This window comes from Microcebus murinus, chromosome 18 (assembly GCF_040939455.1).
Source record: "Microcebus murinus isolate Inina chromosome 18, M.murinus_Inina_mat1.0, whole genome shotgun sequence".
In the NCBI taxonomy this organism is placed as follows: domain Eukaryota; kingdom Metazoa; phylum Chordata; class Mammalia; order Primates; family Cheirogaleidae; genus Microcebus; species Microcebus murinus.
The window spans coordinates 49,923,302-49,936,418 of record NC_134121.1 but is presented as its reverse complement, the minus strand read 5'-3'; the positions used below and the strand labels follow the sequence as shown (position 1 = coordinate 49,936,418).

The window sequence follows — 13,117 nt, the reverse complement described above, 5'->3', positions numbered from 1 at the left end:
ACCATGCCCCATGTATACATTTTTGTCTGGTTATATGTTTTCAAGTATCTCAGGTAGATATCTGGGAGTGGAATTGCTAGGTTAAATAGTAACTCTATGTTTAATCAGTTGAGGAACTACAAAAATGTTTTTCAAAGTGGCCATACCATTTTACAGTCCCATCACAGTGTATGAGGGTTCCAATTTCTCCACATCCTCACCCACACTCGTTATCGTGCACATAGAATTTTAACTAGTCTTTCACTTAAGTATTTACCCAATGTTGGCTGAGATTCTGATGCCCCGCCATATGTCCAAATTGGGTTGAGGCATTCAGTCTACAGGCACTTATTCAACATCTATTATGTGCTAGGACCATGGCAATAAGGACCTCTTGCACTCAAGAAGATCACAGTCTAGGCCAGGCGCGGTGGCTCACGCCTGTAATCCTAGCTCTCTGGGAGGCCGAGGCGGGCGGATTGCTCAAGGTCAGGAGTTCGAAACCAGCCTGAGCAAGAGCGAGACCCCGTCTCTACTATAAATAGAAAGAAATTAATTGGCCAACTAATATATATAGAAAAAATTAGCCGGGCATGGTGGCGCATGCCTGTAGTCCCAGCTACTCAAGAGGCTGAGGCAGCAGGATCACTTGAGCCCAGGAGTTTGAGGTTGCTGTGAGCTAGGCTGACGCCATGGCACTCACTCTAGCCTAGGCAACAAAGTGAGACTCTGTCTCAAAAAAAAAAAAAAAAAAAAAAAAAGAAGGAGGTAGATGAGCAAATGATTTCAGTCTTGCCCACCTGCCGGGCTCATGACAGAGGAGGCTTTGAAAGCATAAAGGAGGAGCCCTCATTCTGAACTGTACAGGAAAGAGTCCTTGGAAGTAACGCTTGAGTTAAGTCTTCAAGCAAGGAAAGGAGAGTCAGGCAGAGTGGAGGGATTGGCTGGGGAGAAGGAGCTGCAGGACGAAGTACCCATCCGTGCCTAGGAGGTTTAAGAGTCCTGAGGCTTTGGAGAATGGGCTGCCAGGAGCTGCCTGAGGCTGAAGGGAAAGGTGTGACATTGGGATAGTGGCCCAGAAAAGATGTCAAAAGGTAAACCACATCATAAAGGGCCTTGTATTTCATGCCCAGGGTGTATTAATTTTATCCTAAACTCATGGTGCCATGGACAGATTTTGAGGAGAGGAGTGATAGGCCAGGTATTCTTCTGGGAGGTCACCCTGGCAGCAGAGTGGGGACTGGTGGGTAGAGGGATTGAGAAGAGGTGGGAGGTACGGGATACGCCCAGGCTTTGATGAAGGCCTGGCATCGGCCTAGCGTGGAAATTGATCCTGGGGGCGTACCGTGTTTCCTGGGGGAACAACAATTTTAAAGGGAGTCACCATAGCAAAAAGGTCCTAACAGAGAAGGCCAAGAAGGGAAGGGCAGCCTGAAAGCCCTCCACAGAGGCTAGCCCAGGGCATTGGCCAGATCCCAGTGAATACTCATATCTGCTTCCACCTCCCAAGCCCATCCCGAGGTACGGTCTGGTCTGAATTCAAAGAGCTGGGGCTGTCCCAGCCAATTTGGTGTCTCCTCTCATCCTAACTCTTGTCCTTTGCAGGGCTCCCCAGGTTTCTTCTGGGAGGGGAGACACTCATTTTCTGTTTCATCCTGTGGACTTTGCTGTGCTTGTGAGGTTCTTGCCCTTCTTGGGCTCCCAGGAAGGTCTCGTGAACAGGATGAAGTTCTGGTAGAGCAGCCCCAGACCCAGGATTGGACAGCAGGACCTGGAACAGCTGAGAGTCTCTATAAATAATGAAAATTATCTTATACACATATGTTTAAACATAATTTCTGGCTTTTTTGTACTTCACTAGTTGATGCATTCCTTCTGAGGTATCTCAGAAAAAAATAATCCTCTAATGAAATAATCAGTAGCTGATTTCCATATGGTAATCATTGAGCAAATATTAAATGGTTAAACATTATTTTAATAAAAAACCTTTTTACCTTTCCTATTTCATTCCTGTAATTGAAGTATAACACACATATACTGTAAAACTCAGTATATTTTTATGTATTACATCCAGATCAACATACAATCATCCCAGAAGTTTTCCTGGTGTCTCTTTACACTAATCCCTCCTCTCCAAGAGGTTACTGCTCTTCTAACTTTTGATACCATAAATAAGTTTTGCTTGTTCTTGAACTTGAGTTTGAATCATACAATATGTACAGGCTGCTTTTGCTCAGCATAGTGTCTGTGAGAGTCGTACATGTTCTTGCATGCATAAGGCATTTGTTCTTTTCTTTGCCATGTGGTATATTCCATTGTGCGGATATACCACAATTTATTTGTCTGGTTTCCTGCTAATGAACATTTGGGTTATTTCCAGTTTTTGCCTTTAATGTTTAAAGCTGTTTTGAATATTCTAGTGTAGTCTCTTGGTGGCCTTATGCACTCATTTCACCCAGTAATGGAATTGCAAGGTCATAGGTAGGTAGACATATGCTTAACTTTGTAGATATTTGTAGATACCGCTGAGCAATCATCCAAAGTTGTTGAACCAATTTACAGTCTCATTAAGGGATTGGACTTTGTTTCTTTGTTTTTTGGTTTTCGGGGGGTTTTTTTTGTTTTTGTTTTTGAGACAGAGGCTCACTCTGTTCCCTGGGCTAGAGTACCTTGGCATCAGCCTACCTCACAGAAACCTCAAACTCCTGGGCTCAAGTGATCCTTCTGCCTCAGCCTCCTGAGTAACTGGGACTACAGGCATGTGCCACCATGCCCGGCTAATTTATATATATATATATATTTTTTAGTTGTCCAGCTAATTTCTTTCTATTTTTAGTAGAGATGGGGTCTCGCTCTTGCTCAGGCTGCTCTTAAACTCCTAACATTCCCACCTCGGCTTCCCAGAGTGCTAGGATTAACAGGCGTGAGCCACCGCACCTGGCCTGTTTCTTTGATTTTTTTTTGGGGGGGAGGGGAATAAAGTTTATTGTCCCTAAAATGGAGGAAAAATGCAATAGGATATTACAAATCTAGCTTTAAGTCACTTTTTTGACATTTAAATAGATAAGCTACCTTTCACCACTTATTTATAATTCCCCTTTTTTGAAAAAGGGACATCATATAATTCGCCCTTTTAAATAAGTGCACAATTACATGGTTTTTAGTATATTCACAAGGTTGTTCAACCATCACCACAATGGAAAAACATTTTCATCACCCCAGCAGGAAACATTGTACCCATTAGTAGTCACTCCACATCCTTTCCTTTCCCCAATTCCTGGCAACCACTAATCTATTTTCTGTCTCTATGGATTTGCTTATTCTGGACATTTCATATAAATGGTTAAACTTTTTAAATTTTTTTAAATGACAAATAATATTTGTACATACTCATGGGGTACATAGTGATGTTTCCATACATGCAATGTGTAGTGATCAGATCAGGGTAATTCACATATCCATCATCTCAAACATTTATTTCTTTAAGTTGGGAACACTTAATAGCCTCCTTTTAGCTATTTGAAACTATATATTATTATTAGCTATAGTCATCCTACAATGCTGTAGGATACTAGAATTTATTTATATCAATTTCTACAATATATTTTTTTCTAGGATCCTAAACACTTCAAGTCAGAGAAGACAGGACGGGGACAGTTAAGAGAAGGCTGGAGAGATAGTCACCAGCCCATCATGTGCTCCTACAAGCTGGTGACTGTGAAGTTTGAGGTCTGGGGGCTTCAGACCAGAGTGGAACAATTTGTACACAAGGTAAGTGATCCAACAGCAGTTCCTGGGCTTTTGACAAGGTAACTGTCTTTATTGTCAAGTTGGAGTGCATGGTACATTACAAACGCAGGAGTCTGAGCCAACATCAGGTAACTGCATCCAAAAAAACACTTTTTGGATGAAAATGCATTTTATGTATGGGATTAATTTTCTTCCACTAATAGATATTTCATACTTCATCTCTCATTATGTGACCTCCTTGTCTATCGAGTGAGTATATTTGGGAAGTGGGGCTTTGGACATAGACCTCTCACTTTGGCACCAAGCTAATCTACTTCCAGATAGAGGCACTTTGGAAGAGGCAAGAGGACTTATCTGTGTGCACAGCCCCTAAGAATAATAATACTCACTCAAAAAATCTGCAAATGTGGATACCTAAAGTAGAAGATGCCCCAAGAGACACAACAAGAAATCCCACTAGTTCCCCAAGACAGTACACCTCAGCATTTCTGCTCATTTAATCATTCAGTTACCAAAGAATTATTGACAACCTCAGAATGCAGATTTCAGTTGTATACCCACTTTGGCTAAACATGTTAATTTTGTAGCAGGAACCTACTAGGTAATGGTTTATGTTTTCTCAGGGTTTTTAACGTGACTCTTTTATCCTCATGGGAAAAAAATGGGAAATGTAATGTTGTCCGTTGCCCTTTGTAGCTGCTCCCATTTTCATAAAAATAAATACTACTCAGATTGCCTCTACATTCCAGATAGGCTGGCTATCTGTTTATTTTTCCACTAAAGAACTGATAAAGAATAGCTTTCCAAAATTCTTTGGGAATTTAACTGGAATTTAACCTTAATACATTGAGCTTTTTGTTACTTAGATGGGATTTGTCTACTGAGATTGGGGGCCAATAAAAACTCTTAATTTTTCAATTTAGGTCCAAGGAATAAATTGCCAGTCACTTGAACCCTGGTCACTTAGGCTTGTGGTTATAGCAGACTCTGGAACAAATTTGAGAGCCTTGGTGTTTGTCAATCCTCTACTAAGCTCCAGAACCCATTATGCCAGCCAGGAGTGGGAATAGAGTAAAATACATAGAAATCAAGTTCTGGGACCTCCATTTTTCTTCTGTGTCCTGGTCCTGAAGCAGGAAAACAGTCACAGCTCCCAGAGTAAATATTTCCCAGCCTCAGCTCTGTGTCTATCTAAGGCTTTGTCTTTGACTTCTCATAATATCCCCCCCCTTTATTTTTTGCAACTTTTTAACACAAAATGATCTCTTCTCACTAGGGCCACTATCCTAATGAGTTTTATTTGCTCTCACAAAGCATATGTGGATTGCTCCAGGGCTCCCTGTGTTTCTTTTCTCACAGATGACTTTGGCTAGTTTCGAGAACCTATTTCTCTAACATACCTGTAAGATTTATGCTTTGGACGTGGGCATTTCCTTTGCCCACTTCCAAATATAATGAGCTGTTATCAACACCCCAAAAACACACCTGCTCTGGCCCATGAGTCGCTAATGAGTATCTGAGGCCAGCATTTGCATGGGTTTAAGGTGCCAGGAATGCCTTTCTCTGAACACTTTTGTTTTTTTTAAGAATCTATTCACAGTTAAGGGGAAAAAAATGTTCGAAAGCGAGCCATTAGCATATTATTGAGTTCTTGTTTCCAGCCGACAGCTGTGTTGTGCTTTACGAAATAGGGTATATTTACTGATGCCTGGATGCTGTTCTTTTGATTTCCATGAATTTGACACACTCAGCACTCAAGTGTGCATCGCTGCGTGTCATTTCCTATATTCATGATATGTTTCCTACTTCCAAGTCATAAAAGCCTCACTAGATATCCAGAGGCCTGGAGTAATAAACACTTCATTATAAATGCTTTCCTTGTTTCTGAAAATTCACCCAATTAAAATCCTTCATTTATTGAACATGCTTGAACTTTCCACGAGAGGTTTTTGACAATCGCTGGATTTGTTTAGCAAGAAGAAAGGAATGTTGGAGGGAGACTATGAGTATCCAAGAAATGTAAGAAAAAAAAACAACATATTTATACAGGACAAAAAAGGTTACCATGACATAAAAGTACATGTACAGTATAACACACACGCACACAGTATATGTTATTGTCCTTAGCCTTATATCACCATAAGAAACAATTTCATTGCTTTTGTCTCTACTCAAGTTTAACATTCCCATTATGTTCTGTTTTAGTTCAGGTCTCTTTTTTTTCATCTCTTTCAGTAATAATTGACCAAACTTTTTTTTTTCCTTCTATTAGATGAAAGTCAAGCCTAAACGGATATTTACCTACCTTGTATCCCATACTTTCATTTGTTTTTTAATTGAATCAATATTTAGACTATTTAGGCTAATTTCAATATTTAGGCTATTTCATATGATAGATCAATATTTAGGCTATTTCATCAGAGAAGAAGGAATGTTAAATGTTCTTTGCTTAGAAGTGACTTGCTGCCCAGAAAAATGTTCTAGATTTCCAATATTTATGACATCTGGGCACCAGTGAGACTCACACCCTCCCACAAATGAAAAGTAGACACTGATAAAGATAAATGAAGAGAAAAACTTCAAGGTGATAGGCCTAGAGATTCATTCATATCACTGCTGTGGTTGTTATTAGCTGGTACACACCCTGAGCCCTGCTCTCACATAAGCCAAAGAGATAATTCACAGCAAGTATATGCATGCCATGGAAAGGTCCAGGCAGGGACAGGATGGGCACAGCAAACACATCTGTGTATATCAGCCTAGAATTGTCATCACATGTGGATAGAGGGATTGTGAATTCTGTCATCACCAAGATTCTCAGAATTGGGAACAACCTATTTTCCAGAGGGTTTTAATCAAACATAGTATTATTTCAACCTCTTTCTTTTACTTTTTAGGTGGTCCGAGACATTCTGCTGATTGGACATAGACAGGCTTTTGCATGGGTTGATGAGTGGTATGGTAAGTCAATTTCTTTGAAATCACTTGTAGAACAACTTCATAACATGTTGCCTTGTTCACCTAGCTTCGACTAATACCTAGAAGGACAACAAAGGCAAGACTACTGCTCCCTATGTTGGAAATAGCACTGTCCATCGTGCATAATGAAGATGTAATTATAGAAGCCTGGTTTAAAATAACCACAGAATTATTGACTAAGTCAGACCTCTGTATGTTTGATGCTTGCGTAGTTGATCCGCAGGGCTCCATCATTCTCTGCTGGATGGGTTTCAAACCCATCCTAATGTATCCCAAACTTCAATTCAAGATCAAAGCTGTCTGAAGCATCATATCAAGTAAAAGCAGTCCTTTGATTCAGAGAACACTTGAAACAAATCCCTCACCAAATACACACAGGTTCTGCAAGAATCCAAGGGCATACAGAGGCCTATGTGCCCCATTAATCCTAAATGAGACTGTTATTCTGGGCTTTTTATTTTTTATGGTATGGGAAGAGTTAAACAAGTTCTGCACATATTCTAGCAAAGAAAACAAGGTTAGCTTCATCCCTTGATGGATGGACCACCCTTCCCAGATCATCGGCACATGAATCCTCTGCATTCTCAGAATCAGTTATCAGGTGGCCAGTGTCCTTGGCTATAAATAGAAATGAACACGCCCAGTGGGTGACTTAAGTTAGATCTGATTTTCAGGTCGATTGTCTAATGAAATGCCCTCCTCCTTGACCTTTTCCTAAGTCACATTAAATTTGTTCTGAGTGTAACCTAGATTGTATTTGGGTCCTTTTGTGTCATTGTGCCACCAATTCTCTCCCTTTTCTTAGCAGAAGGCATCAAATTTAAAGTAAGAGGATACATTGGATGGAATGGGCAAAGACAGTGATTATTATTAATGTTGCTATCTATTTCTGAGCCACACTTAAAAGGCATAGTTCTGTAGGCTATGGGCTTTTTTCTTTTTTCCAATTTTTCAAGATCTGCACCCTCTGAAGAGCAACTGCGTCTTCCTGGGTTTGTCCAAATGGAGATCGTCATTTAGTCTCTCTTATTACATACCCACAGGACGCTGTTCTCCTGCAGCAAGTGCACTGGCTTGCCCCCTTGTCATGAAGTCTCCCAAAGACCTGTCTATTTGTGGTTCTCTTTCATGAGGCAGGAAGAAGGAGCATCTCCTGTGATTACTTCCTCTGATCCGTAAATCTGTCTGGTTGTTTTTTCTGGGTAGCTTTTCTCAAATTCTCAGAGAGAGCAGACACTCTAAAAAAGTATAAGAACTTCTGGTATCTCCTGCCTCATGCCCCTCAGAGCTCTTGGTTTACTTGCTACCAACACCAAGGGAACCAAAAGGCTATTCAAAGAACAATAGCTTCAAACTAATTAGAAGTTTGGCAAGAAGACAGGCATCTGAAGGGCCAGAAATTTGCCACTTTGAAAACCAAGAAAGAGCATGCTTGGATGTGTTTCTCTCTAGCACCGGAATGCCTTTCAGAAAAGGCAACATCAAAAATGGCAGCCAGGCCCTGATCAAGAGGACAAAACATTGCAAGGCTGTGAATCAGAAAAAAAGGGTTTGATTAGAGGCAGGATAGGAAGAAAGAAAAAGATGTGGGTGGGTATCTAGCAAGTGAAAGGCTGGTAGAGGATGGAGACTGACTCTTTTTTATGTCAGCGGAGCCTGGAGTTGAATGAGACTTAAGGATTTTTTTTTTTTTTTTTTTTTTTTTGAGACAGAGTCTCGCTTTGTTGCCTAGGCTAGAATGAGTGCCGTGGCGTCAGCCTAGCTCACAGCAACCTCAAACTCCTGGGCTCAAGCAATCCTTCTGCCTCAGCCTCCCAAGTGGCTGGGACTACAGGCATGCACCACCATGCCCGGCTAATTTTTTCTATATATATTAGTTGGCCAATTAATTTCTTTCTATTTATAGTAGAGACGGGGTCTCGCTCTTGCTCAGGCTGGTTTCGAACTCCTGACCTCGAGCAATCGGCCCGCCTCAGCCTCCCAGAGAGCTAGGATTACAGGCGTGAGCCACCGCGCCCGGCCTTTTTTTTTTTGAGACAGAGTCTCACTCTCTTGCCCTGGTGAGAGTACTACCATGGCGTCAGCCTACCTCACAGCAACCTCAAACTCCGGGGCTCAAACCATTCTCCTGCCGCAGCCTCCCAGGTAGCTGGGACTACAGGCACACGCTACCATGCCCAGCTAATTTTTTTTTCCTATTTTTAGTTGTTTGGCTAATTTGTTTCTATTTTTAGTAGAGACTGGGTCTCCCTCTTCCTCAGGCTGGTCTCGAACTCCTGAGCTTAAGCAATCCTCCCACCTCAGCCTCCCAGAGTGCTAGGATTACAGATGTGAGCCACTGCGCCCGGCCCTTAAGGACTTTTAATAAAAAAAAAATTTTTTTAGGCCGGGCGCTGTGGCTCACGCCTGTAATCCTAGCTCTTGGGAGGCCGAGGCGGGCGGATTGCTCAAGGTCAGGAGTTCAAAACCAGCCTGAGCAAGAGCGAGACCCCGTCTCTACTATAAATAGAAAGAAATTAATTGGCCAACTGATATATATATAAAAAAAAAAAAAAATTAGCCGGGCATGGTGGCGCATGCCTGTAGTCCCAGCTACTCGGGAGGCTGAGGCAGAAGGATCACTCGAGCCCAGGAGTTTGAGGTTGCTGTGAGCTAGGCTGACGCCACGGCACTCACTCTAGCCTGGGCAACAAAGCGAGACTCTGTCTCAAAAAAAAAAAAAAAAAAATTTTTTTAAAGGAATTCTTAGATTATTACAGGGAGTCCAAAGCTAGAATAATATATCAAAGGAAGTGGGAGATCTCCAGTCTAGAGACCTTTAAAAAGAGAACATTTACCTGTTCTCTTAGGATGGGGTAGGTGGAAATAGATAACAAATCAAGGAGTCTGTTGACCAAAAAGCCGTCTCCATGTCTGAGTGCAAAAAAAACAGTGCGGGCTTTCGTGGGTGGATGTAGACCACCAGGGCACCTCACACTCCCCAGACTGTGTCTCCACCCACTGTACACACAGTCACATCCCCACCCAAACAGGCAGCCTTTTCACTCAGCATGGGTCTGAGAACCACACTATTAATTGCGTGTAAACTACTGCAGGCATCAGCACCCCCAGCTGAGCTGCTAGCCCCGAAAACAGTGGCTCCTTCATTACACAGATGCATGGAAATGGCCCTTGCCCACAGAGTGCCTTCAAGGCAATGCTGCCAGCTGTGGGCTTTTCGGGTAAATGGGTGTGTCACTGTTACGGAGGCCAAGTGCGCATCAGGACAACTCTTCAGTTTTGGATACCTGAAGTTGCTAATTTTTTTTCCATCTATATGGGCTCAGTGAGGCTCTTGTTAGTAAACATGGGAAAGGTCCAAAGTAAAGAAACCCTTGCCTATAGCTATGGATTATAGCACTGGTTTTCAGAGTAAGGACCCTGGTCCTGCAACATCAGTATCCCCTGGGGACTTGTTAGAAATGCATATTCTCAGGCCCCACTCCACACCTACTGTTCAGAAACTCTGAGGGACTAGCCCAGCAATCCGTGTTTTAATAAGCATTCCAGATGATTCTGATGCTGGCAACAGTTTAAGAACCACTGGCTTATAGCACGGGTTGTAGACCAGATTGGGTTGTGAGGTCAGTTTAATTCAATACAAATAGGTTAGATTAGAGAATAACAGATGTCTTCAGGGCCAACTGCTAAACTCTGTTGCCTTGTAAGAATGAGAACAAAAATGCCCCTTTAAACAGATGAATTAGGAAAAGGCACCCCTTCCTGACAGACCCAGCAGATCCCATGGGCTTGGGGATGAATTTTAGCCATTGGTCTCCTCCACTGTGTGCTCAGACAGTACACAACTACACCCTTCTGCAGTGGCAGTCCTAGATGTCTTTTTCTAATTAGACTCACCACCTCCAGTGCTTAATTAAGAGTCAATAAAAATGACATTCTGGAGGGGGGTGATCTTTTGTCACCCAAGGATTAATTTTGTATCTCCTCTGAGTTTCAGTATTTGCCTGTCACGAAATTGTTTCCCTAGACAGATTTTATTCTGCTCATGTTCATTGTAAAGTGTAACCGTTTCTGTCTTGGAGGAGTTGAGTGTGTCTTTCAGAGCCCTGATTGGCCTTAATCCATGAGCCTCGGATCTCTCTGCATGACTAGAACGCTAATCAGAGAAGCAACAACAACACATTTCAGAAGATGGGGTGAGAGGGAAGGTGGATAAAAATAGGCAGAACCAGCTTCATAAAAGCATGGTTTTGCTTTACAAATCTGACAGTATTTTGAGAAAGGAACACAGAACATTGCCAGAGGGAGCCTGGGATTGAGTTGAACCTCAAGAATGTCTTTGAAAACCTGACTCTTCCCAAAAAGGAGGGAGAGGGAGTTCTGGCTGGTACAGATGAAACTACCTCATGAAAGTGACTTAGAAATCAGCCTGGAGTCCCTAGAGCAGGTCTAACAAAGCGAGAAGTGAGATCAAGGCAGAGAAAGAAACCTGCTAGGGGTTGCATTAGCTGGTTGAGTTTACCAAGCCAGCATTTTCCAGTGTAACATTTTATGTCTGTGTGCTTATGTTCATTTTTCTTGGGAAAGAGCCCAAAGCTTTCCATCAGATTTTCAAAGGAATCTGTGAACCCTTCCCCTGCCTAATCCCCACTCCTAATTAAGAACTACATAAAAAAAATCACAGCTGTAGATTGTAGTTCTAGATCTTAGTGGTCTGAATTACATGGAAAGGGTACACACCAAGCCTTAAGGATTGGCTACTTTCACTGCAACAAAATGGAGTTACCCTAAGCTTTTTGTAACAAGCATGTACTGAATTTATAATCATTTTAAAGAGTTAAAAAATGGTACTTCCCAAAGGATGGCCACCATTTTAATGGAGCCAAAGGAGCATCCAATCTAACTCATGATTTCTGGAGCCTCCCTGACCCAACTATTTGTTTAAGACTTTGATTTTGACTTAGATTGACTCTAAAAATTACTTCTGTTTTGGCTAAGGAGCCTGGGAGTGGAGAGAAAATATTCGTAGAAGAAAATAAAGGCTAGCATGCCATTGCACATGTTGTTGAATTACAGTATAAGACTCTCCTTTGTTGAATTTTTACTGCTGCAATACAATGAAGGAAAGTTCAGGCTGCAGGTGTTTTCTTCGAACACATTTGCAGTTTCCCTGCATGTTCAACTGACTTCTGTCCTAAAGGCCTTTCACACACATGATCTTGCCTCCACTTCCTGTGAAATCAACCTCCCTTCTTTAAAAATAAGATGATTGAAAGAAAATTGCTACAATAAACAAAGTAAAAAGACTGGGAGAAAATATTTGCAACCTATGAGGCCAACAGAGGATTACTATCTATAATACATAAAGAGGTTCCATAAATCAAAAATTCAACAACTCGATAGAAAAATGGCAAAGAACATGAATGGAAAACTCATAGAAGAAGAAATGCAAATGGCCAATTACTACTAATCACAAGAAATGTAATGGAAACAACAAGAAGAAATGAGATTTGCCCATCTGATTGCAAAAATTTAAGAGAGTGGTAATATCCAGTTTGCTATATAAAATGATATCCAGTTTGATAAAATATACTATAAAAATAAGTATAAATAACCTATGACTCAGCCATTCCATTTTTAGAGATTAAATCTTAAGAAATACACATGTTATCTGGGCGTGATGGCACGCATTTGTAGTCCCAGCTACTCAGGAGCCTGAGGCAGGAGGATCACTTGAACCCAGGAGTTTGAGGTTGCTGTGAGCTATGATGACACCACTGCACTCTAGCCCCAGCAACAGAGTGAGACTCTGTCTCAAAAAAAAAAAAAAAAAGAAATACCATACCAGTTCCAATATTCCTTAAATCAGGCAATTAGCCCTGGAGTTATTTGTTTAAAAAGGCTTTATTTAAGAAACCTTATTTAAGAAGAGTAAATTATGACCTTTCAAAATCTGTAAGTGAAGGGGTGATTATTCACCAAATTATTTGCAAAATCATTGACATACAGTTCCTTTAATTAAGAGTTTTTCTGATACACTAAGAATTTGTTTTCTGGAAGCAAAGAAGTCTGCACCTAAATTGTTAGAAATCTCTCTGATCATTGAAAATCAGTAATGAAGATGAGTCATCTTCAAAAGTATAATCTGTCATTGGGTACACATAATTGAATTTACTAAAAAATCGATTCATATATAGATTTTGAGGTAATAGATGTTGCAAAAGCTAGACACAATTCATTTTACCAGATAACCTGAACAGGACCATATTCACTTGATTAGGATTTCCATAAATTACTGAGGAATATTGAAAATGTTTATATCATTTTCATACACATTTATGGTCTGTGGGGATATTTCAGGATTTAGACAAATATATTTTCCTTCAGCACAGCAGGGACCAAATTATCT

General features: G+C 41.1%; 1 protein-coding gene across 1 annotated transcript in view; it reads left to right on the top strand.

The window, feature by feature from the left end:
* The window catches only part of PITPNC1 (phosphatidylinositol transfer protein cytoplasmic 1), a 260,223-nt gene that overhangs the window by 234,866 nt on the left and 12,240 nt on the right, over positions 1–13,117 (top strand). Inside the window, exons 9-10 of the mRNA XM_012747303.3 lie at positions 3,595–3,750; positions 6,627–6,690. Coding sequence (XP_012602757.1) covers positions 3,595–3,750; positions 6,627–6,690 — 220 coding nt within the window. The remainder of the gene's footprint in view (positions 1–3,594; positions 3,751–6,626; positions 6,691–13,117) is intronic.